The sequence below is a fragment of the Hakea prostrata genome, chromosome 11 (assembly GCF_041222555.1).
Source record: "Hakea prostrata isolate BN-2017 chromosome 11, UWA_Hpros_2, whole genome shotgun sequence".
NCBI lineage: Eukaryota > Viridiplantae > Streptophyta > Magnoliopsida > Proteales > Proteaceae > Hakea > Hakea prostrata.
In genome coordinates, this window is record NC_142610.1 from 1,549,265 (window position 1) to 1,571,468 (window position 22,204).

The 22,204-nt window shown below is 39.0% G+C and overlaps 1 protein-coding gene across 1 annotated transcript in view; it reads right to left on the reverse strand.

Moving 5' to 3' along the window:
* Nucleotides 1–13,706, reverse strand: part of LOC148999527 (2-oxoglutarate (2OG) and Fe(II)-dependent oxygenase superfamily protein) — a 28,902-nt gene extending 15,196 nt beyond the window's left edge. The window contains exons 1-2 of the mRNA XM_089140280.1: nt 12,961–13,706; nt 12,700–12,890 (exon numbers count right to left, since the gene is read on the reverse strand). Coding sequence (XP_088996406.1) covers nt 12,700–12,890; nt 12,961–13,623 — 854 coding nt within the window. The 5' untranslated portion in view covers nt 13,624–13,706. The remainder of the gene's footprint in view (nt 1–12,699; nt 12,891–12,960) is intronic.
* Nucleotides 13,707–22,204: the final 8,498 nt, after the last annotated feature.

The window sequence follows — 22,204 nt, forward strand, 5'->3', positions numbered from 1 at the left end:
TAACTACTTAAGTACATAACATTCAATATATAATTTCTAACTTTAAAACATCAAATACAAAGTAACTGACAATTAAAGGACAACTCAGAGCCAAGAGGAGTGCCTCGGTGGATCCATCCTGTGAGCTAAGTAGTACTATACCTGTAACATCCTCTCCGCCAAACAATGAACATAGACATCCCATGGCATTTTATGCCTATGGTTGTCAAGGTAATCGACAACTGCAACTTTATAATTCTAGTCATCAACATGTCTAAGATAAGCAGCCTGAGGGAATACCCAATTTGGATAGGGAAGTCCTGATGGAGGGGGTATTTGGGGAAACATGAAAGAAACAAAAAAAATTGAAAATTTGTGAAAGTTATGCAACTTGCATGAAAAAGTCTCAGGTTTCCACGAAATTTCCCATACTTCCACGAAATTTTCCAAGTTTCCACGAAATTTGGGAATTTTTTTTTCTTATGAACCAACTGGTCCAGCTAGGTTGAACTAGGTTTCGACGAAATTTCGACGGTTTCGATCGAAACTTGGGATTTTTTTTTGGTCCCCTAGTTTTTTGTTCCTAAAATGAAAATTTTCGGTGGAAATTTCGCAAGTTTCAATCGAATTTTGTTCTATGTTTCTTTCTATCTTGGTGTTATTCATTCAGTTTCACTCAAACAAAGTTTTAACATGGTTTCAACCTAACTGGTCCTCAACCTCCATCTCCTCCAATGGCCGCAAAACCCACACCACCAGCGACCTCAGGTCCAGCTTCCGCTTACTATATTCACGACTCTGATCAAACTGGAGCCCACTTCGTTACCCAGCTACTCACCAGCAACAATTTCCTGACATTGAGTTGTGAATCAGTGTGGCCCTTCAAGTGGAGAACAAAATCGGGTTCATTGACAACCTCAAAAAGCCAAATAATGATTCTGTTGATCTCCCTGCTTGGACTTGCTGCAACTCTAAGGTTACCTCTTGGCTCATTCATTCCCCAATCTCGTCAATTGCCCATAGCATCCTATGGACCACCAACTCATGGGTGTTTGGGTTGGTCTCAACAATCGATTTTCTCAGCAAAATGCTCCTCGGATACTTGAAATACAACATTCTAATTCAATCATTCGCAAGGGACTGATTCCATTTCAACATACTACACCACCCTCAAAGCTTTTCACAATGAGCTTGCTACAGTCTATGTGCAGGTCACTACCTACATGCACTAGCGGTAGCGTGACCACCATCAATGGATACATATGAAACTGATGCTCTAAATGGTTTCTTCCAAAGCCTTAATGACTCATTCAACTGTTTGCAGTCAAATACTTCTCACCCACTTCCAACAATGGTGAAAGCTTATTCCTTGATCCTTCATGAGGAATGACAGTGTTCCTTAAATGGATCTTGCCATGTTGCTCTCAATCAGGCAGCCATGCCTACCCAACGCTTTATGCTAACAATACCAACAACCGTTCTTGCAATTGTTCCATAGGCAGCGCCGACCTCTCTATTCCTGCAACATAGATGGCCATTATGATTCAGGCTGTTTCAAACAACATGCGCATTCCCCTTCTCAGTCTTTGTGGGTAAATGATGATAGTCCTGATTCAAACCACTCTGGTCAAGCATCATCCGACCAAGGCATCACAACACCATAATTCAGCTATATGGACATCTCCACTCATTTCAGTGCTGTGCATATGTTCATTCCAGTGAACCGGCAACATGATCCTCTGTCTCCTACAGTAAGAGCTGAACATATCCAGCAGTTTCATTCACTGCTTCCAACCGATAATCCACTCCCATTAGCCAATTTTGTAGGTACTACTGTTTCATTGCCTTATTCATCCTCCCTAATAATTGACATAGGTGCAACCATATGATTTCAGACTCTAATTTATTTTCACTATAATTCATTCACATTTCCTTCTTTTAAGCATTTACCTAATGGATCTAATGTCCCAGTCACAAATGTTAGAAATGTTCCTTTATTTTCAAATGTTCCAGCGTCTTTCATGTTTTCGAAAAATGTTCCAGCGTCTTTCATGTTTTCTCATTTCCATACAATTTGTTGTCTATAAGTAAATCCAACTGCCATCTCATTTTTCTTCGCAATGTTGCCTTTGCAGGATCAACAGAAGAAGATAACCTTTGCAACGGGTAAAAGACACGCTGGTCTACCTTTAACCATGCTTTCCCATGGCCTCCACAATTCCTCCTAGTTCCTCTTAGATCATTGGCAGTAGCACATTTGCCATCCTGCTTTTCCATTTTCCCTAAATTCAAAAACTCGTAATACCATATGTTTTTCTAATAAAGGCACTTTGTACCATGTGCCACACTAACAAAACAAACCCACTTAACATTTTCCTTGAGTATGATTTTTACTAAATCCTGTTTAATATTGGTACATCTACACATCTGGGGTCCTTAAAACTCCTGCTTGCTTTCCGGGCTCACCGGTGGATGATTACTCGTATAGTACACAGGTTTAGTTTAAGACTCATAACTACGAACTGTGAAGCAAATTCCCCAATTTATTATTTTTTTCACCATGTCTCAAAACCAATTCAATGCCTCAATTTGCCAAATTTGCATTGAGAATGCACATGAAATTTTTTTTAACAGGGTTGCCTCATTCCTTCATTCCTTGGTCATGGTTTAACAATCTAGCTGTCTTGAGACCCCCAGAAAAGAAAATGTTGTTGTGGAGTCTAAACATTGTCATCTCCATGATAGTGCAAGGGCCCTCCTTTTCCAAGCACTCTATTTCTACAATTTTGGGGTGAATGCATTCTCACTGCTGCCTACCCAATCAAAACCCCTTACCAACTCCTGCGCTATAAGACAACTTCTCAAGAAGTCTCTTCTAATAAAAACCTATCTTCTCTCACCTCAAAGTCTTTGGATGCATTTATTATGGTTAAAATACAACCATGAAACAAAATTTTGATCAACATGCTTCACCTAGCATTTTCATTGGTACCCTCATGGACAAAATGCTTTCAAAATTTATGACCTTTCAACTAAAAGAATCTATGTCTCTCATAACGTTACATCTCATGAAACCATTTGACCTACCAATTATATTCATCATCTGCTGCATCCCCACCTTACGTGTTTACTTTACTCTTTCTAAAATTGATTTTGATACACATATATCCTCCTCATACACCACCACCCACCACTTCCACCATCACTCATCCTATCAATGACTCCATCCTTAGTGAGAATACCACCTCCCTTCCACCCATTGATACAATTACTTCTACCACCCCCCCTCCAACCCATCCTTCTACACACCCATCACATACTCACAAACAAAGTACTTAAAAGATTACTACTTGTCTTTTGCTTAAGCAAAGTTGTCTTCAACTGTTGGCCAAGGTACACATCATCCCTTAAAATGTTCCTTAGGTTACCATTAATTTTGTCCTTCACAATTATCTTTTCTCACTGCTTTGATTGTCACAGAGGAGCCTGGCCAGGAAATGTAATCAGTGACACGATGCTATAGACAATGAGATTATCTTTGACACACAATAATACATGGTCTCTTTTTCCATTACCTCTCGACAAGAAAGCTATTGAATCCAAGAAGGTTTTCAAAATCAAATGACGAGCAAGTGATACATTTGTGATATAGAGCACATTTAGTTGCTAAAGGACCAAACAGATTTCAAGGGAATTAATTACCATGATGGATTTGCACCTATTGCAAAACTTGTTACTGTACATGTTCTCCTTGGTATTGCAGTAGCTCCTACATGGCCACTTCATCAATTAGACATCAATAATGTATTTTTTTGCATGCGGATCTTCTTGAGGAAGTATACTTGACCCCTCCACCTGAGAATATTGTTTGCAAATTACTGAAGTCCTTGTACAAACTTAAATAAGCATCTCAGAATTGGTTTTCCTAGTTATCAACCGTTCTAGTGAACTTTGGTTTCACCTCAGTCCAAAGCCGATCACTCATTGTTTATTCTTCATCAGCAGTCTAACTCAGTCTATGTTCTCGGTTATTTGATGACATTACCATCCGATTTTCTGATATTAATTTACTCCAAGCTATTAAAACTCACATCAGCGAGCAATTTCATACCAAAGATATTGGAAGCGTTGAGGACTTTTTCGGCATAGAAGGGGTTGTATGATAACAATTCTGGCACACTTATTCTGTGCCATTTGCCCATTTTGGTACAGAAGCAGCCAAAATCTTGTAAGGTAAACTAGTCTAAAAAGAAGTGTGTTGGTTCAGCAAAAGTGTGTTGGACTGGCTGTTTGCACACATTTTGTGTGCGCCCAAGAAGCTACAATTTGAAGCTTCTTGTGCTGAGAAGCACTTCCCATAAAAAACGTGGGACACACTACTTGGAACGACGCTAGTTAGGGCATCGGTCTCATTTCACTTAATATAGTTCTAAAGCCCTAAAATTGTGTTTTGCCCATTTCCACTGTTCATTTCACTCTACAAATCGAACGAAAGCTACTCACTGAAGACTAAAACCTCTCTAATCCTCACTCAATCCGGCAGCACCGTCATTCATTTGTGTCTGAAAATCCAAGGAAACCTCTCTCAAATCACTCAGATCTCTCAAATCCTCTCTCAATCTCACACGATCTCTCTTTGTCATCTCAAATCTAACACTCAAAGCTCACACATCTCTCTGTTTATTGTTGTTCTTCGTCTTCGTTCAACAGCAACAATCTCTCTATTTAATCTCGCGGCACCATCTTCGTTCACTCTTCGAAGGGTTCATTCACTAGCAAGTCACTCAACTTGAGGTAGGTGTTTCCTCTCTCTGTAACCGTTTTCTGATTTGTGATTTTGCACAAGAATGAAGGAAAAAGAGATGTTCTTGGTTGTTGGTTTTTTTTTTAAGAGGTGTTCTTTGTTGCAGTATAGCCCATCCTACAAGAGGTTTTTGGTTTGCTCCCCTGGTTCTCACATTTCTCGTCAACTTCTGGTCTCCTGTTGTTATGTTGGTGTGAAATATTTGTGGTAAATGACCCCGACTATGAAACTAATTAAACCCATGAATGCCATTTCCTGCTCAATTCTCAAGATGCATTTTGCTCCTTAATGCTCAGATTCTCTTTATCCTATTTGAAGTTATACAAGGCTAGAATCAAGTGAGATGTACTGGTAGATCACTTTAAAAAAAAATTCAAATGTGTTTGAACCTATCACAAGGCTAGATGATGACTGATCTAGGTTTGTTCATTCAGTATAAATCTGGGTTGTATACAATCTCGTCCATAGAGACTTGAAGGTTTTTTCCCTAAAATTTTTAGCTTATGAGCTTCCTTTCTATCAGATTCATGCACCTTCTTGCCCACAAATGAGCACCTCGCATTCACTGTTCTGCATTCCAAACATTAAGATAGATGATCAGGGCCTTAGTATCATTGCTCAAGGGTGCCAGACCATGAGCTGGTTCTCCTTGATGTCACAATTACTTGTCTAACTCTAGCAATTGCAAGAATCTAAAACATTTAGTATTGTATTTGTACCCCACATTCGGTGAATAAGGTAAACCACATTTGCAGCTTCTGTGAATCTGTTTTCCATGTGTTTCAAAAGCAAAAAGGACCATCCCAATGCTTATCTGTAAACCCAAAAATCATAGACTAACAACTCATGGTGGGCTACACAAGAATAACGTAGTACATTTTGATAGATGAGGAGGAAAAGATGTGTAATCTATTGAGTTTGTTTCAGTTTTGGTTTTAATTAAGTAAGCTGGCTCCAAAAAAATAGAACTTAGTTTGATTGGTTCAATTTGGATTTTAATTGAGTAAGCTATATGGTTCCATCTGCTGTTATGCTCATCAAGAATCTCTGAAGAACCAGAAGCCATCGCATGTTGCTGCTTTTCTGTTTCACCAATAGCCTTTGACCCTGTGAATGTGGTTTACCCCTTCCCACTTCTTCCTGTTCTACTAATTCCCTCAGTGATAACAGGCCTTCTTAGGTCTTAATTATAGCCTCATTAGTTACTAAAACATTAGCCTTCCATCTGATTCAATTTAGTTGAATGGATTCGTCTTTATTATTGCTGTATGAATGTTCTGCCACAACCTATCATCGACCCTACCTTTCCTACTGTAGAATGCTTCTTAGCTGAACCTCTTTACATTTTGTAGCTTTTTGTTGCTTACATTTCTTTATGTGTTTAGAATAATGAGAATCCAGTACTTACGCATGGAAGGTCAGATGCCTAGGTGAATGAGACAACAGCCACAGTTAATGTGTTAACATGTCCAGAATGTCAATATGTTGGTTTGTGGTTTATGTGGTAATACCGTAATAGTACCCTTCATGTATAACTTAGGTAAGCTTGATCACAGTAGTATTTTTTTTCATATGATCCAATCCAAGTACAGGAAAGTCTTATAAAAAAGATGGATGTGGGTGTGGAGGGGACCTCTTGTCCTTTTCTAGAAAACAAAACAATGATCTGAACTGGGTTTACTGTTGATCTTGATACAAGGAAGGTAGAACCAGAGGCTAAACTTGGCACTCTAGGTTTCAAGGTAGAATTCACTTCAAGTCACCATTCATTTAAAATGCTGCCAATGTTCTCCAGTTCTACTGCTGTACCTATATTTGAATCTTTGATCCTAGATTAATTCTTAGTTTGACTTGGTACTTTCGATGAAGTAAAATGCTGCCATTGTTCATTTTGGTTTCCATGTAAAACATTATATAAGCAAGCACTCTTGCAATATTTTTCTTATTTTTGTCCATCTGTGATGTTCTAATTTGCAAAAGATTGGTGGTATTTGAATATCCATTCTGCCCCTCCATGTCAAGATGTCAACATCCAGTGTGAATGATTTGAGAAGTTGTTACTTAAAGTACTACAACACGAATTGAAACTGTGGGAACTTGGCAGCAGTCAGGATTTCAGAGTCAGCCCGGTATCCTAATAGATTATAACAATGATGTGCATCATTTCCGAGGGGATGTAGTCTCTTTCGATAGTGTGAACCAATAGGAGAAGTGACCACACCCACTCCTTCACGTGGGATGGAACCAATACAAGAGGACCCACTAGTTAAGGAAGTATTGTAAGTCCCAAAAGAAGGAAATGAAATGTATGGAGAAATTAGCGAAGGATGTAGTGTTAATTAAACATGTAGTGAAAGGCGTATTTGTACTATGCCATGTAATTCTATTCCTATTGGGTATGTCTGCTTAGTCGTGCTATCATTAATTATTTGAATGTCTTTGCTATTTGTCAACACCTTAATAGTTGTGTTTTAATTGCTATGTTGTTAGTAAGTGGTATGATACACCATAATTATTTGTATGAATTAGCAGTTTCCCTAAAATGTCAATGTCACACCCTCAAACTATCACTTGGAGAAAAGAGCATACCAAACTCTTTGAGGAAATCATGGTTGAAGAGGTAACTACTAGGACCAGAACCACATCCACATTTAATAAGTTAGGGTGGAAGAACATTTGGGAGAAATTTACAAGCAAATCAAAGATGAATGACGGAATGAAGCAATTGACAAACAAGTTCAACAAGCTAACGCAACAATATGTCAATTTTCAAAAAATTACTCAAAACTTCAGGATTTGGGTTGAACACTATCACCAAAACTGCCACTATTGAGGATGAGTCGATATGGGAAACTCATATCAAGGTAATTTCTTCAAAATATATATATATACATTATTTCAAACAATATAACATGGATCATAGACTTATGTACTCATTTGTGCAATGTTTATGACAGGCTAATCCAGGTTGGGCCAAGTTTAGGAGGCAAGCTCTTCTTGAGTGGGACGACCCGGTGAAGAGCCGTAATTGTTGATACTGCACTGCAGCCTACAATGGACTTGAGCAGGGATAATGACAAGTCTGTTGGTAATTCTAGCTTAGATGAAGGTGACACTAACATGATTTCTGATGTGGATCCTGAGGTGACCCCTACCACTCACATTCCTACACCCAGTGGACCTGTCCCTACTACTGAAAGGCATAATCATGGTGGGAGATCTCGCGAGATATCTCATTTTTTCAAGCAGGCGAGACGAGATGGAGGTCAAGAGCAAAGAGTTGGGATATCTTGCTCGAGATCTCGCCATATCTCGCCCGAATCTCCGCTGGAACTCTCAATTTTTGCATTTTTTTGTGTGGATTTCTGCTGGATTTTCACTTGCAACTACTCTTAGCACATCTACACCATCAAAGGAAGATCAATCATTCTCTACTTGTCTTATGAACTTATGATTTAATGACATAAAATTTCTAATGGTTGTATAATTTTATTATTCTATTCTTGAAAATTGAGATTGTGATACTCTTATGGATGAAATTTTGATAATATTTAGGTTACTTGATGCATTTGATACACTTACTTTTCATTTATATGCCTTAAAGGTTCTATATTACATGTTGTATATCCTTGCATTCCCTAATCCTACAACATTTCAGACTCACACTCTGGGTAGACTTAGAAATCATACTTAGGGCTGTTTTCTGACAAATCCAAGGCCACCAACGTATTCAAAAGGCCTTACATAGGCTAAATACCAAGTTTCAACCCAATTGGGACCCTAAAACCCACCGAGTTGACACCAAAAAATTGTATATCTCGACCGAGATCTCACCGAGATGGTCGAGATCTCACCGAGATGGTTGAAATCTCGGTTTTTCAAGGTGGCAAGATCTTGCTCGAGAGAGAGAAATCTTCTACCATGGGCATAACAAGACTCCAAATTCAAAGAGAAGAAAGAGAAAGAGCACATGCACAGAGTTCAACAATGCAAATAAACTTCAATAGTTCAATCCTTCTCAGAAATGTGCTTAGCAAAGCATGACAAACATATAAAGGACACTGCTGATTCAAGTGTCAATGACTTCAGCATTGCTAAGGCTAAGGATGTTCTTGCGACAATGCCGTTGGATACGACCACTTTAAGGAAGGCAATCTTATGTGTCAGGTTGGACCCAACACACAAAAATGTTGATATCTGCCGAAACCCATATTAGGGAGGATGCTTTTGAGACAATGATTGTAACTATCCAACCACTCAGTTGAATTTAAGCCTCAAGCTCAATCTCCAACTAAAGACAAACTTTCGGGTTGAAATTTCATTCTTACCACTATCTTTTTGAAGCAGATAGTTCACAGTGCTCATTCTATAAATACTGGAAAAGCCAACTCATGTTTCCACTCCAATTTCATTACAAAGATGTCTCACGTCAGGATCCGTTGCTCAAACCGAATCACGCCAACGTTATAGAAGTTCCTAGATCTTGTGAAATAATAGTACCAAATTCGAATAGTTTGCATATGATTTTTTTTTTTTTTTAAACGCATGTGGGGATTTTTATTTTTTATTTTTTATTTTCAGATGGATTTTATTTACTTTCTGGATGATTTTAACAGTTTCATGTCATGGATGGATTTTTTTTTTTTTAACTTATGTTATGGATTGGGTGGATGATACTTTTTTTTTAAAACTAATGTTATGGATTATATGGATGATACTCTATGTTAAATTTGAAGACTAACTTTTTTGTTTATTAATATAATGGATGTCTTGTACCTTGTTTGTTTAGGTGAATGTTATTTCTTTTTTCAATTTTAATAGGGTATGTATATTTTTCAGGGATTAGAGTCATACTATGGATACATATGGTGATTCAGATGAAGAGATTTTCGTGGAGTATTTGGGTTTCGAGATGGTGATGGATCAAGCATAAGTGACCTGTGTCCCTGAGTTAATACGAGATAACAAACTCACGGGACCAGAATGTGTTAAAAAAAAATTTAGATGGACACGTAGATCGCATCTACGAGAGATTTAAGACGGAGCGACACGTGTTCTATAACCTAGAGTCCAAAATGCAACATCAAAGGTGGTTAGAGGATACTAGGTACATTCGAGTAGATGAACAACTTGAGATCTTCTGGTGTTTACTTGGCTGTGACTTTAAACATAGGGGTATCACGAAAGATTTCCAAAGTTCACTGGAGACCATCACAAGAGTGTTAGATGTTAACAGGGTGTTAGATGCTTTCTTAATGTTAAACACAGAAAACATAAGGCCTCCTAACCTTGTTGCAATTCCAACTGAGATCCTAGCAAATCCAAAACACTTTCCTCACTTCAAGGTATGATAGATGCTTTTATTATTAGAGAGAGGAACAGTCAACATTTAAATTTTATGCTCATTATCAAGGTCTATTAACGATTTTCAATGTGTTCATTGTACTAGGATTGTATTGGTGCCATCGATGGCACTGATGTGCATGCAGTGGTACCGGCTGAGTGACAAGCACCATATTGTTGAAGAAAAGAAATCACCACACAGAATGTGATGTGTGTTTGTTCCTTCGACATGAAATTCACATTTGTTTATGTTGGCTGGGAGGGTTCTACAAATGATTGCAGAGTTTTTAGACAAGTAATTACAGACCCAGGTTTAAATTTTCCTCATCCTCCTCCTATTAAATTAATACAATGATCTCATCAATTCTTTTTAACCCTTCATCGGATCTAAATTGATGGGACTGACTTGTATTATTTTATATTGTCGTAGGAAAGTATTATATGGATGACTCTGGATACCCGACTATGACTAGATTTATGACACCAATTAAGGGTACTAGGTATCATTTGCGAGATTTCAAGGGGAGAGGTCGAGGGGCAAAGATTACAGTTGAACTTTTCAACCACAGGCACCCTTCAATAAGGAACGTTATAGAACGGTGTTTTGGGTGCCTAAGGAATAGGTTTCCAATTTTGTCTAAAATGCGTCACGGGTTTACATTATGTACTCAAGCCAAAAAATTGTCATTGCTTGTTGTGTTGTTCATAACTACATCCGCAACAAGCAACTGACAAAAATTTTCAAGAGTACAGAGACCCAAATTGGATACCTGAAGAAGTCATATCGAATCCTTATGTTCCCTCTAAAAAAATTAACACCCAAAATAAAGCAAGACAAATGGAAGAGCAAAAGAAGGCGATTGCAAATCAATTGGCAATAAGAGCAACATTGCCACAATCACTTGAAGCATTATATCCCTAAGTTTATTATAAGCAACTGTGTATTGTCGTCTTGTATTTATCCTTTTTTTTCATTTTATTTAAAAAAAAAAAACCCATTTTGTACAGCTGTACTTAATAATAGAAGGATTTGGCAGAAATATGTAGAATTGTCCCTCCTAAAAAGATTATTCCGGAATAAATGGGCAATAGTTAGGAGAGATACCATACAAGATTCTGTGCCCGTTTTGCCAAAGAAACACGGCTATCTATGCCCAACCATACAAGATTTCAATACCCATCATGTGCCCAATGTGCCCAAATTGGCACAAAATCATTGCTCACAGCCCCAAAATTTCCCATTCTCACTTAGGTCTTTACCTTTGCCCAAAGAAAGTATGCTCTTGACAGTCTTAATGATTATGATATGATTGGCACTCAACCAACAGATTTCTCAATAGAACAGAATCTGAAGCTTTCCAATTCCACTTGCATTATCCACTTTGATCCATCACCTTACTACTGTTTGCTTGGCTGCTTAGCTTACCTCACTGTGACATGACCTAACAATGTCCACACTATTAAATTTTAAGTCAATTTATGCATCATCTGGCACAACACATCTGAACGCTGCACATTGTTTATTGAGATACTTGAAAATCACTCATGGCAAAGGCATCTTCCTTCATGCCCAATCCAATCTACAACTACAGGCTTTTGGTGACTCTAATTGGGCAAGCCGTCTTATGACTCAATGTTTCACAATGGGCTATTGTATTCTCCTAGGTTCTAGTCCAACTTCTTGGAAAATCATGAAGCAAGCTATTGTATCCCACTCATCCTTGAACCTGAGTATCAAGCCATGGTAGTTGCCACTTGTGAGATTAACTGGCTTTCATACCTCCCAAGGGACCTAGGTTTGTCGTCAAAGATGCCCCTCCCCCTTTTCTGTGATAACCAAGCAAACTATTAATATTGCTGCCAATCCAATTTTTCATGAACACACCAAGCACATGGAGATAGACTATCATGTTGTTCCTAACATAATATAACAAGGCCTGATCCACACTACAAAATTCCCTTCTACTGGCCAACTTGTTGATTTGTTTACCAAGTATCTTGATTGTGGTCAATTTTCAAAGCCTAAAACCCAAGTTGGGCATTTGTGACCTGCATGCTTAGAGTTGGGATCCTTTACCCAAGAGGGTAGAAGACTGTGCTCCCCTCACACTCCACCACATATTTAGGGGCTAGAAGTGGGCCCTCCTCCTAAAGTGGTGGAGGGGGCATGAGGGGAGCACAATCCTCTACACTCACAAGTAAAAGATCCACACTTGAATGCTCCCCCTCTCGGCCTAGATGAGCGGGTGTAGCATCAATTATGGGCATCATGTGTCTTGTTTTTGTGTAAGCTAACATACCTTTTGTATCCGTATTTATATATTTTCTATAAGTACGTCAGAGCAGATTTTGGGTAAGATAACCTAATTCTAGGAGTTAACTGCTCCCTTGTTTCTATATATTCCTTCCTATCTTGATGTTATTCATCCAAATCCTCACTCAGACAAAGTTCTAACGGCTACAGCATGCAATTTTTTGCAGAGGCACAGACTTTCTTTCAGAAGATAACTAGTCCAGTATCAAATTACTAGAAGGGCGGGGCAGAAAAAATGGAGTCGAAGAAATAGGCTTACAAGTAAAGAATCTCCCCGGGTTTGATGGTGCACTCAAATGGCTTCGGTCCATTAAAATACAGCGGAAACGACTCCATTTCTTTATCCCTATCACCAGAAGACGGGTAAGGGTTCACACTACACCAAGGCACGTATCTCAACGGCTTCTCAAGTTCCAATGTGAGCTCACCACCATCCTGCAAAACTGATTCCTAGATAACTAAGTATAAGGATGAGCATTCAGATAGCAATAAAAGGGAGAGAGAATTTCTGATGTTAGACCTGGGAATAGCAATAACGGGCAGCAGGGTAGTCACGAACGTACATGCGGTGGACGTCGGTGGGGGGAAGGAGGAGGAAATGCTTCTCGCCGGAGATGACGGCGTAAAGGTTTTCGTAGTGGTCCTTGTGAAATGATGTCTCAGAGAGATGGTTACCAATCCAGAGATTTACAGCATCAGGAAGGCAACCAAGAGCTTCGGTGGCCCAGGAAATATGAGAATCGACATCGGAAGCAAGAGCTGAGTACTCAGAGTTGAAGCAATCGTTCTGCTGCTGAGCATATGCAACAAATGAACTGCAAACTGAAGAAGAAGATATGAGATTGAGAGCGGCAGGGAAAGGCATGCGCTGAACATGGGCAGAAGCGAAGCACAAAGAAGAAGGGTCGTCGGGGCTAGGAACAAGGGCGTCTGCGCGGCCATTCGGGGTAAGATGAACGGAGACAGTGGAGGAAGAGAGGGTATTGGAGAGACAGGAAGGGTCGGCCCAAGAGGAGAGGGCTGGCCAGTGGAGAGTGGCATTGGAAATGATGCAGGGTTTGTTGGGTGAGACGAAATCCCTGAGGAATGTAAGTGGTGAAGGGGGTGATTCCAGGCGTTCCACCTGAGAGCAGGTGCCCAGGCTCAGCTCCCTTACCTCCTCCCACAGCTTCGATATCTCCATTGGAACAAATTCAAACAAGTATTCTTGAAATATTCTCTGCTTCCATAAGCTCCATGCGTCCCGTGCGTCCAACTTTGTATTGATTTGATCCTTTTTTTTTTTTGGTAGAAAAGTATTGATTTGATCGAAGCCCTTTAATTGTACACATTTTGAATATCAGGAAATGTAATAAACCATGTAAAACCTAAATCCTCAACCTCTTAGAAGCATTTTTTTAAATCGCCTTCCCAATTCCCTCTCGAACGAATTCAAAGGGTCTAATGAATCTGCTGTTCTTTTTTAACACTAGAACACCCTAGGGATTTTTATTTGCGGCAGCAGTTGCTTGCTGCCGCCGACGGTGGAGATTAGGCCACGTTAACAAGTGTGAATCCAACGACTGTAAATTAAAGGACATGGGTATGTATGTAAATACAAATTTTACATTCACATTTGAAGGTTTGAAAATTCTGAAATTTACAAAATACATCCTTACCTTTACCGATGAATCACAAACTCTTTCTTCGAGTTCTCGAGTGTCTGAATCGCAGGTGACTGAAAAAAAGAGAGGAAAGCAAACGAAATCACTCGCGACCTGCATGAGTTTCTACAAAACCCTAAGCAGATCGTCTTTTATTTTATGAATTTTCCCTTAATTTAATGTAGTTGATGGTTTCAGAGATTCAGAGATGTCCATGCTTTCGCGTTGTTCGAGCGATTCCTCTCACGATAAATCAATTAGTCCGTGTAAAAATTCTTTCGATCTCTCTAAAGTTAAAGCAATGAGTTCGAATAGGATTTCTTCAGAAGAAGGAAGCGTTGCTCACGCTTGCAGTTGAAGATAATGGACGATGACCTGATATCAGTCGAGTTATCGAGTGTTGAAAGAGAAGCAAGAATTAGATCTGTGAATGTGATGTTTAGTTTATCTGTAGATGATCAATTTTACTCGTCTGAGATAGTAAAAGATGCAATCTACAGTAGCACAAACTATCTTGTTAGATTAGATTTTCAGACGATAACTGTTCGATGAAATGAATCAGTGAATCATCTTAGACATCATGTAACCTGTATCATATAAATATGGAATTTTATATGAAGTTTAGTTTAGATCTTCAGATTTGTCCAATGGATGACATTGAATCATCTTGGAAACCAAGCAACCTGTATGCTAGAAATCCGAAATTCTATTCAAATCCTAAAATCTCCTGAAAAAGAACCTCCTTTTTGCTCAAGGAAACAAAGATACAAACAAGGAATTTATCTTTATTTCCTTTTTGATTTGCTTTAGATTATTGGTTTCTGGGTTTCTCTTTATCCTTGTTCTGCAATTAAAAACCAAGAAACCTTCACATAGAGAGGCTTGATCATCTTCACAAACTTCTGCACCACATCCTTCGAAAACCTCTTGTCATCCGTAGCCGCCTCATCGGTGTTCTGCTGCTAAAGCTTTTCTCCGGAGTTTGTAGAACTGTTGTCTATGGTAAACAGGGAAGCGATAGGAACCTCTTCGACCTTCAACTTCACCATGAGAAATTTTCCTTTCCGATGGTGTTGGGTCTTGGGTTGTTCATCCTCTTTTGCAGCAATCGCAGCTTCAGCATTTGATTCCGATTTCTCAGAAGTTGTCGATTTGAACTTCTTGAGCCCCAGAGCCCCAGCCTGAACACCCTTAACTTTGTGGTAGTTTTCAACAAGGAGATAGGGAACTGAGACTTCGAGTTCGGCTCAGAAGTGTTGAAATCAAGCGACGATGGCTCCAAAGGCCCAAGCCTTCCTTTGAAGAAGGGATCATCCGAAGGGAGAGCGAGAGATTCGCGTCCGAGTTGCCACCCGCTCGACATAGAAGACAACGCGAAGTTAAATGAATGCCTACACCGTTAACACAAACATTACAGATCTGCTTAGAGTTTTGTAGAAACTCAAGCAGGTCGCGAGTGATTTCTTTTGCTTTCCTTCTTTTTCTCAGTCACTGCGATTCGACACTCGAGAACTCGAAGGAAGAATTTGGGATTCATCGTTAAAGGTAGGGATGTAATTTTGTAAATTTGAGAATCTTCAAACCTTCAAATGTAGAAACAAATTTTGTATTTACACACATACCCATGTCCCTTTATTTTACAATCGTTGGATTCACACGTGTTGACGTGGCCTAATCTCCACCGTTGGCGGCAGCAGGCAACTGCTGCCGCAAATAAAAATCCTGAGTCTTCATGGAGATATTGTCTTTATCTTTTACATCAAAGAGATTCAATCTCATGGAACCTACCTGAGTCTTCCCTCATTGTTTGGAAAATCTAAAGTGCAAACACTCTCATTTGTCCTTGAGAGGTTGGTCTCTAGACTTTCAAGCTAGAAAAGAAAAACTCTTGACCCAAACTAGCAAAAAGGTCTTGATTAAAGTTGTGGTTTTTTTTTTTGGTTGCCCACTCCGGTTTTCAAGACTTTGCCCTGACTAATCCGGTGTTCGACCCGGGTCGCAACACCTGGCTGTGATGGGTGAGTCTCCCAGCAGGGATTTTTTGCATCCACAAGGTTTCGATACCGGAACGTTGCTTAAGCGGACCAAGCTACTTACCACTTGGACCAACCCCCGTTGGTTAAAGCTGTGGTTTTTACCCTGCCGGTTTATGACATGTCTTTCTTATCCCAAATGAATTGTGCAACAAAATAAATCAAAAAATTCGAGAATTTTGGTGGAAAAATGACCAAGGGAAAGGAATACAATGGCTTAATTGGGAAACTCTATGCAAGGGTAAAAGGGATGGCGGGCTTGGGTTTAAGAATATTCATTGTTTTACTAAGGTTTTGTTAGCAAAACAAAGTTGGAGATTGCTCACTAACCCAAACTCCTTATGGGCTCTGGTAATGTATGCCAAATATGTCAAGGACACCCTTTTTTTGGATTGTAAAGTCCCATCCACTTATTCTTAGGGTTGGAGGAGTATTCTTGTTGGCAGGGATATCCTTCGCCATGGATTAGTTCGATAGGTTGGGAATGGGGCTAATACACATATATAGAGAGATCCATAGATCCCAACACTATCCTTTGGGGGAATTAGCAGCCCACTTTTGGGCCATAGCCCCACTTGGGTAGAAAACCTAATCCTATGGCCCATTTCTCAATGGAATATTCCATTGCTCCATTCCCTTTTTATCCCTGTGGAGGTTGATGTTATCTTTACCATATATCTTTATCCTTTCTCTAGATACCCAAGATTCATGGATTTGGGGCAAACAAAAAATTGGAAGTTCATTGTTAGATCGGTCTACTATCAGTGTCTTGTTTTATCTAATGCCCAAGGTAAAATAGCCTCTTCATTTGTAATATGGAAGGAAATATGAAAAATTCCCATCCTACCAAAAATCAAACATTTCCTTACTTCTCAGCTGCCATGGCAATTGGGAGCTCTCTTTTTGCAAGAAGAGCTTCTTTAGCCCCATGATGTTTGATTTGTTGGGGGGGGGGGGGGGGGCATGTTGAAACTGTAAGTCATGCTTTATTTCATTGCTCTCATTCAAAGGATTGTTGGAAACTTTATCCTTTACGTATTGATATAGATGAATTTTATGGGGAGCATTTTCATGATTGGATTGATTTCATTCAGTAGAAATTTAAAGCTCATGACAATATGAATTGGGTGAATTAAATTTGGAGTGCTATGGTGTGGTGCATTTGGAACACAAGAAATGCCGTCTTATTTCAGGGTAAAAAGATGCTTCTGTGCTCCTCACTATGGCTAATTTCTCTTTCCTTTGCACAGATATTCATAACCACTTTTCGAGTCTAGCAATTGAGAGGATAAATCGGTAAGCGTCTTGGCACCGGAGACACTATAGGAGGATGTGGATTGTTTTCAAATGTCTGTTGATGGTTCGTGGGACGGTAGGACAAACAAAGGTTACAAGGGCTGCATTTTATGGGACTCAAATGGAGCATTTGTGGTAGCTCAATTTAAAGAGGAATATGGCTTCTCGGCAACAGTTTTGGAACTTGAAGCTGTCAAGGACGGCTTGTTTTTTGGACACTCTTTGGGTATTTTAAATATGAGGATTAACTCAGATTGTTTGCTAAGGTTTTAGCTTTAAGAGGTTTTCACTCTTCCCTTGATTAGAACTCTAATAGTTTAGTTTCTGATAATATTAGGTTTTGTTCAGTTTTTCAATTATGTTTTGTTTAGCTATGTTCCTAGGAGCTCCAATGTCTTGGCTGATTTTCTGGCCAAAGGAGCTCGGTGGTTGGCTCTTTCTAGATCTTGGTGGCTTATTCCACCAATGTTCATGATCAATTCCTCTTTGTTATCGTCCAGGTTTCCTGGCTTGAACAGTTTTATTTAATGAAGCTTATTTGTTTTTTACTAAAAAAAAAGAATTCAAAGAGCTTGAAAGAGAAACTAGGGAGAAAATCAACACACAAAAGGGTTCTCTTTCTTTCTTTCTTTCTTCTTTCTTTCTTCTTTCTTTCTTTCCTTTTTTTTCTTTTTTTCCTGGGGAGAAGATCAACACAAGAAAAAGGTTGGAGTATTGCAGGCTTTAAAATGAGAGCATTTCATCTATTTTAATTTTTTTTCCCTCTTGATTCAATAAGCTTACTAATTTTAGTTTGAAACACAATCTCTAGAGATTTGTGTTTTGCATTTGCAAGGCAACAAATCCATTAAAACCCTTGTATGGTTTCCTCTATTTCTAGATAGAAAGAAGGCTACGAGAATAAAAGGAGCTAAGACTTGTAGTAGTTATTCATCCATATCATAATAAAACCACTTAGCTTTTTTAGTGGTTTTGCAACTAAAGATTATATCTGATTTTAGATCCTATCTAGAGTGATAATAAAATTTGACAATGAAGGAGATTTGATGATCCAATTTGTTAGTTAATGATACGGAGAAAATATGATTGGACTTGGTTCATTCATGGTTCGACCCTTGACTGCGGTCGAGACGAAGGGAATCGACTAGTTTCCAAGCGAGTTGGGTTCAGGAGGTAGCTTGCTGAGGAAGAAAACTAAATCAGCCACAAGCACGCCCTAATCCAATACTTATGGAGGAGGTTAATTAACCTAATGATGGCAGGCAGATTTCGGCGGCTGTCACTTATCGCTTTCAAGAGGATAACCATCAGATAACGATCGAGTTATCCTAGGAGTCCTCTACTAGTCCAAATTATAGAAGTCTATCACTCAACGGATCTATCTGTTGAAATCCAACGATTATCCAAAGAAGGCTCAAATACATCCAACGAAGAAGATTCGAAGGTATACTCTATATAAACATCACCTCCCCACAAGGGAAGGACACACACACTTGGACGTGAACACTCAGATGCTTACTATCTGAATCGTATTCCAATTATTCATTCCTTAGCTCTGTGTTCTAGCAGAGCCGTTTGTGATTAAGTTCATCAACTGACTTAGCCTTCGGAGGTGGACTCCCGACCTCAGCAGTCGGGCCACATCTGACGCTTTGTTTTGCAAGTCATTTTCAGGAGATCTAAAGGCTGGGCAGATCTTGGACACATCAGTTAATAAAAGCAGATTTGTTAAGTGAAAGACTCTCCCTGATTTATTTTTGGGATAAATTGGTAGTATGATTTTATTTCAGTCCCATGAAGATCTCACAAACATTCCCATAAGCTAGCTGCTATCATTACAACAGGCCCAACAACCAACCTAACAAATATTCCATAAGCTGCTAATTTGTTCCCACGTGCTATGATCTTACATTACAGCACCATGAATAGTCATGATGTGAAATTTCTTAGGATCCTAACCTGAAACCTTACCCAAAGATCTAGTAGAAGGCAGTCGTGAGCTATCCAAATTAAGACCATAGGATTGAGATCAGAGTCCATGGACTTGAATGGTGAGGATTGTGGTTTTGCCGCTTTGATATAGAGTTTGGAAGGAGAACTAACTCGAACGCTGATGGTTTTGAAAGGTAGATTTCCTACTCACGGATGATGGAGTTGGGAGGTTTCCAAGTCCAATAGAAGCCCTTGACATGATCCCTAAGGTTGTATCCCTAACCTCAATTATGAGATTTTTATATTGTTAGATGGTTGAGAACCCTAGAACAACGTAGATGCTTCGTAATGGTGAAGAGAAATTTGCAGCACAAATCATGAATTATTTGCAAATATTTGATCTTGAAGGTAACCAATCATCCTTTCTATCTAGTTCATTACTTTTCTTTCATTTCTTGATAGAAAGATGTACAAGACCTATATTGGGGATTCGATCCGATTAAAAAACACCTATTTTCCATAAATCCTAATTGTTGAATTTAGCACGTGGGAAGAGATTCACATCTCACCCCAATTGTTGAATTCTTCCCAAAATATTTTTCAGAAACTTCAAATCTTTAGAATGTCAGGTTTGGATGATAAACAGGCACAACATATGACCGAACAAAGATCTATTTACTTCAAATTTACATCATGTTCGGGGAAGAACCGAACACAGAGATCTATTTACTTCAACTAAACGTCGTACTCGGGGAATAACCAAACACAAGGTTTAAGACTTAAGGGCTTCCAAAAAAGGTGTAAGATCTAAGGGTTTCCAAAAAAAGTGTAAGACCTAAGATACTTAGGCTTCCGGAATAAAAAAGGTATAATACCTAAATTTAGGCTTCCGGCAACGTAGTGTGCAAATACGTCACGAGCACCGAAGTGTGCAAATAAATCACAAACACTGTAGTGTGTAAATATGACAAGTTACCACACTCGGAAGAAGTAGTCGAGCATATATCTACATATACCAAGCAAGTAACCATGGCAATTGGCAAAAATCTTCAATCAAAGAGAAGGACGATCAATGATAATTCAATAGCCAAAGAGAAAATCAAGAAGACGAAGCAAAGGAGTCTCCGATAAAGTTGCAAAAAATGTGAAAACCATGATCAAGGTTAATCAAGGAATTTTACAACAAATAAAGCGAAGCAGAAACCTCAAGATAAGAGGCAAGAAAGAGCTTCCGTAGTGGCAATAGCAACTTCTATTTTCTCAAGAAACACAAAAATGAAAAAGCAGAGAAGAAGAAATAAAGGAGGTACCTATTTGGACCGATCAAGGACACCCTGCACGGGAGTAATGTAATCCCTTGGGTCGAACACACTGTCCTCGACTCCAATGGACTGGGGGGCTTCTGTTAATGACTAAAATAGTCATTCTACCCTGACCGGTCCAACCAACGGGTTCAATACAAGTGTCTCAACCATAGTGTTAATGGACGGTCCGACCATCGTGCCAAGAGTACTCGATCAGGATAAACTTCTATCATCTGCCAACTTCCTAGAAAGGATAAGTCAGGTAAAAGACTCTTTCTAGAGTTACTTTCCTAACACAACTCTTCTTAGAGTTATATTCGGAGTCTAACTCTGATATCTAAAGCTATATAAACACCTCAGGCAGGCTTTATGTAGTAAGTATTCATACTCTATGTGATCAATTACTTGAATTCTCTATTGAATAGTTGAAATCATATCATTGGTACTGACTTGCTCGTCGGAGACGTACCTCGACCACACAAGGTCGAGCTCGTATTTTGCAGATTTGTGACGGGGAAGGACGAGCAGGATTTCATATCACAACTAACTTCACCAATGCAAAGAAGCTTAGAAACCCAAACTTCCAAAAATAGAACAAGGTGGAAAAAACCCATTTCCAATGATCAGAAGTGAAACAAACATTTTAGGAAAGGAAAAAACATAAAACCCGGCAAATTTCATACACACTGCAATCAACAAGTTTGGTTCGTGAATCCAAATTTACTGGTTTGAAAGAACAACCATATAGATTGGTACCCTTCAATACGAAACCATATGAGAAAACTCAAGAAAACGAAAAGAAAGCAACACTCATGAAGATTAAAAGTAGCAACAAATATACCTTTAGCAGAACGAACAGGGTGGATATTGTGTTTTTGGGCTTAATAGAGTATGAACGGCACTGTACTGCAGTTCAATATCACAGAGAGACTCATGCGATCACTGGTAACTTCAAGCTTCTTCTCTTCTTCTCCGTCAGAGCTTCAACAAAACGCTCGGTATAAAACGAAATGAGTTTTGAAATGAAGGAGAAGACTGAAGCTTTTAGGTTTGCTTCGTCTTCTCCTCTGCAACGAGTTTTTGATTTGGGGCTCAGGATCGAAATGAAAACCTTTTGAAAACGAAATGAGTTTTGAAAGCAAACAGCTCGTGTTCGCTTCTTAGCGCTTTTGATTCATTTTGAAAAAGTATTTGTCATTTTCAAATCGTATATACGGAAACAATTGTATGTATGTTGTCTTTTTAAAATGTATTAACCAATTGGTATGGAATACCAATACTTCACTTACATATATCACTCGAACCGCCCAACTCGGACCGCCTGGTAGCATTTGGACCAAAACGAGAGCAAAAACCAAGTATAACAGGTGGGTTTTGAATATTTTAATGGAAGGATGAATCCAGCCGTCCAAAGGAAAATGAAATACGTGAGTTGTAGAAAAAAGGACAAACCCAAGATATGATTGGAAGAGGCATAATCTACAACTCGAACTAAAACTCTTAAATTTAGTTATTTTGCTTCAACACTTAAATTCCCAGCATTCATAATACTAGGT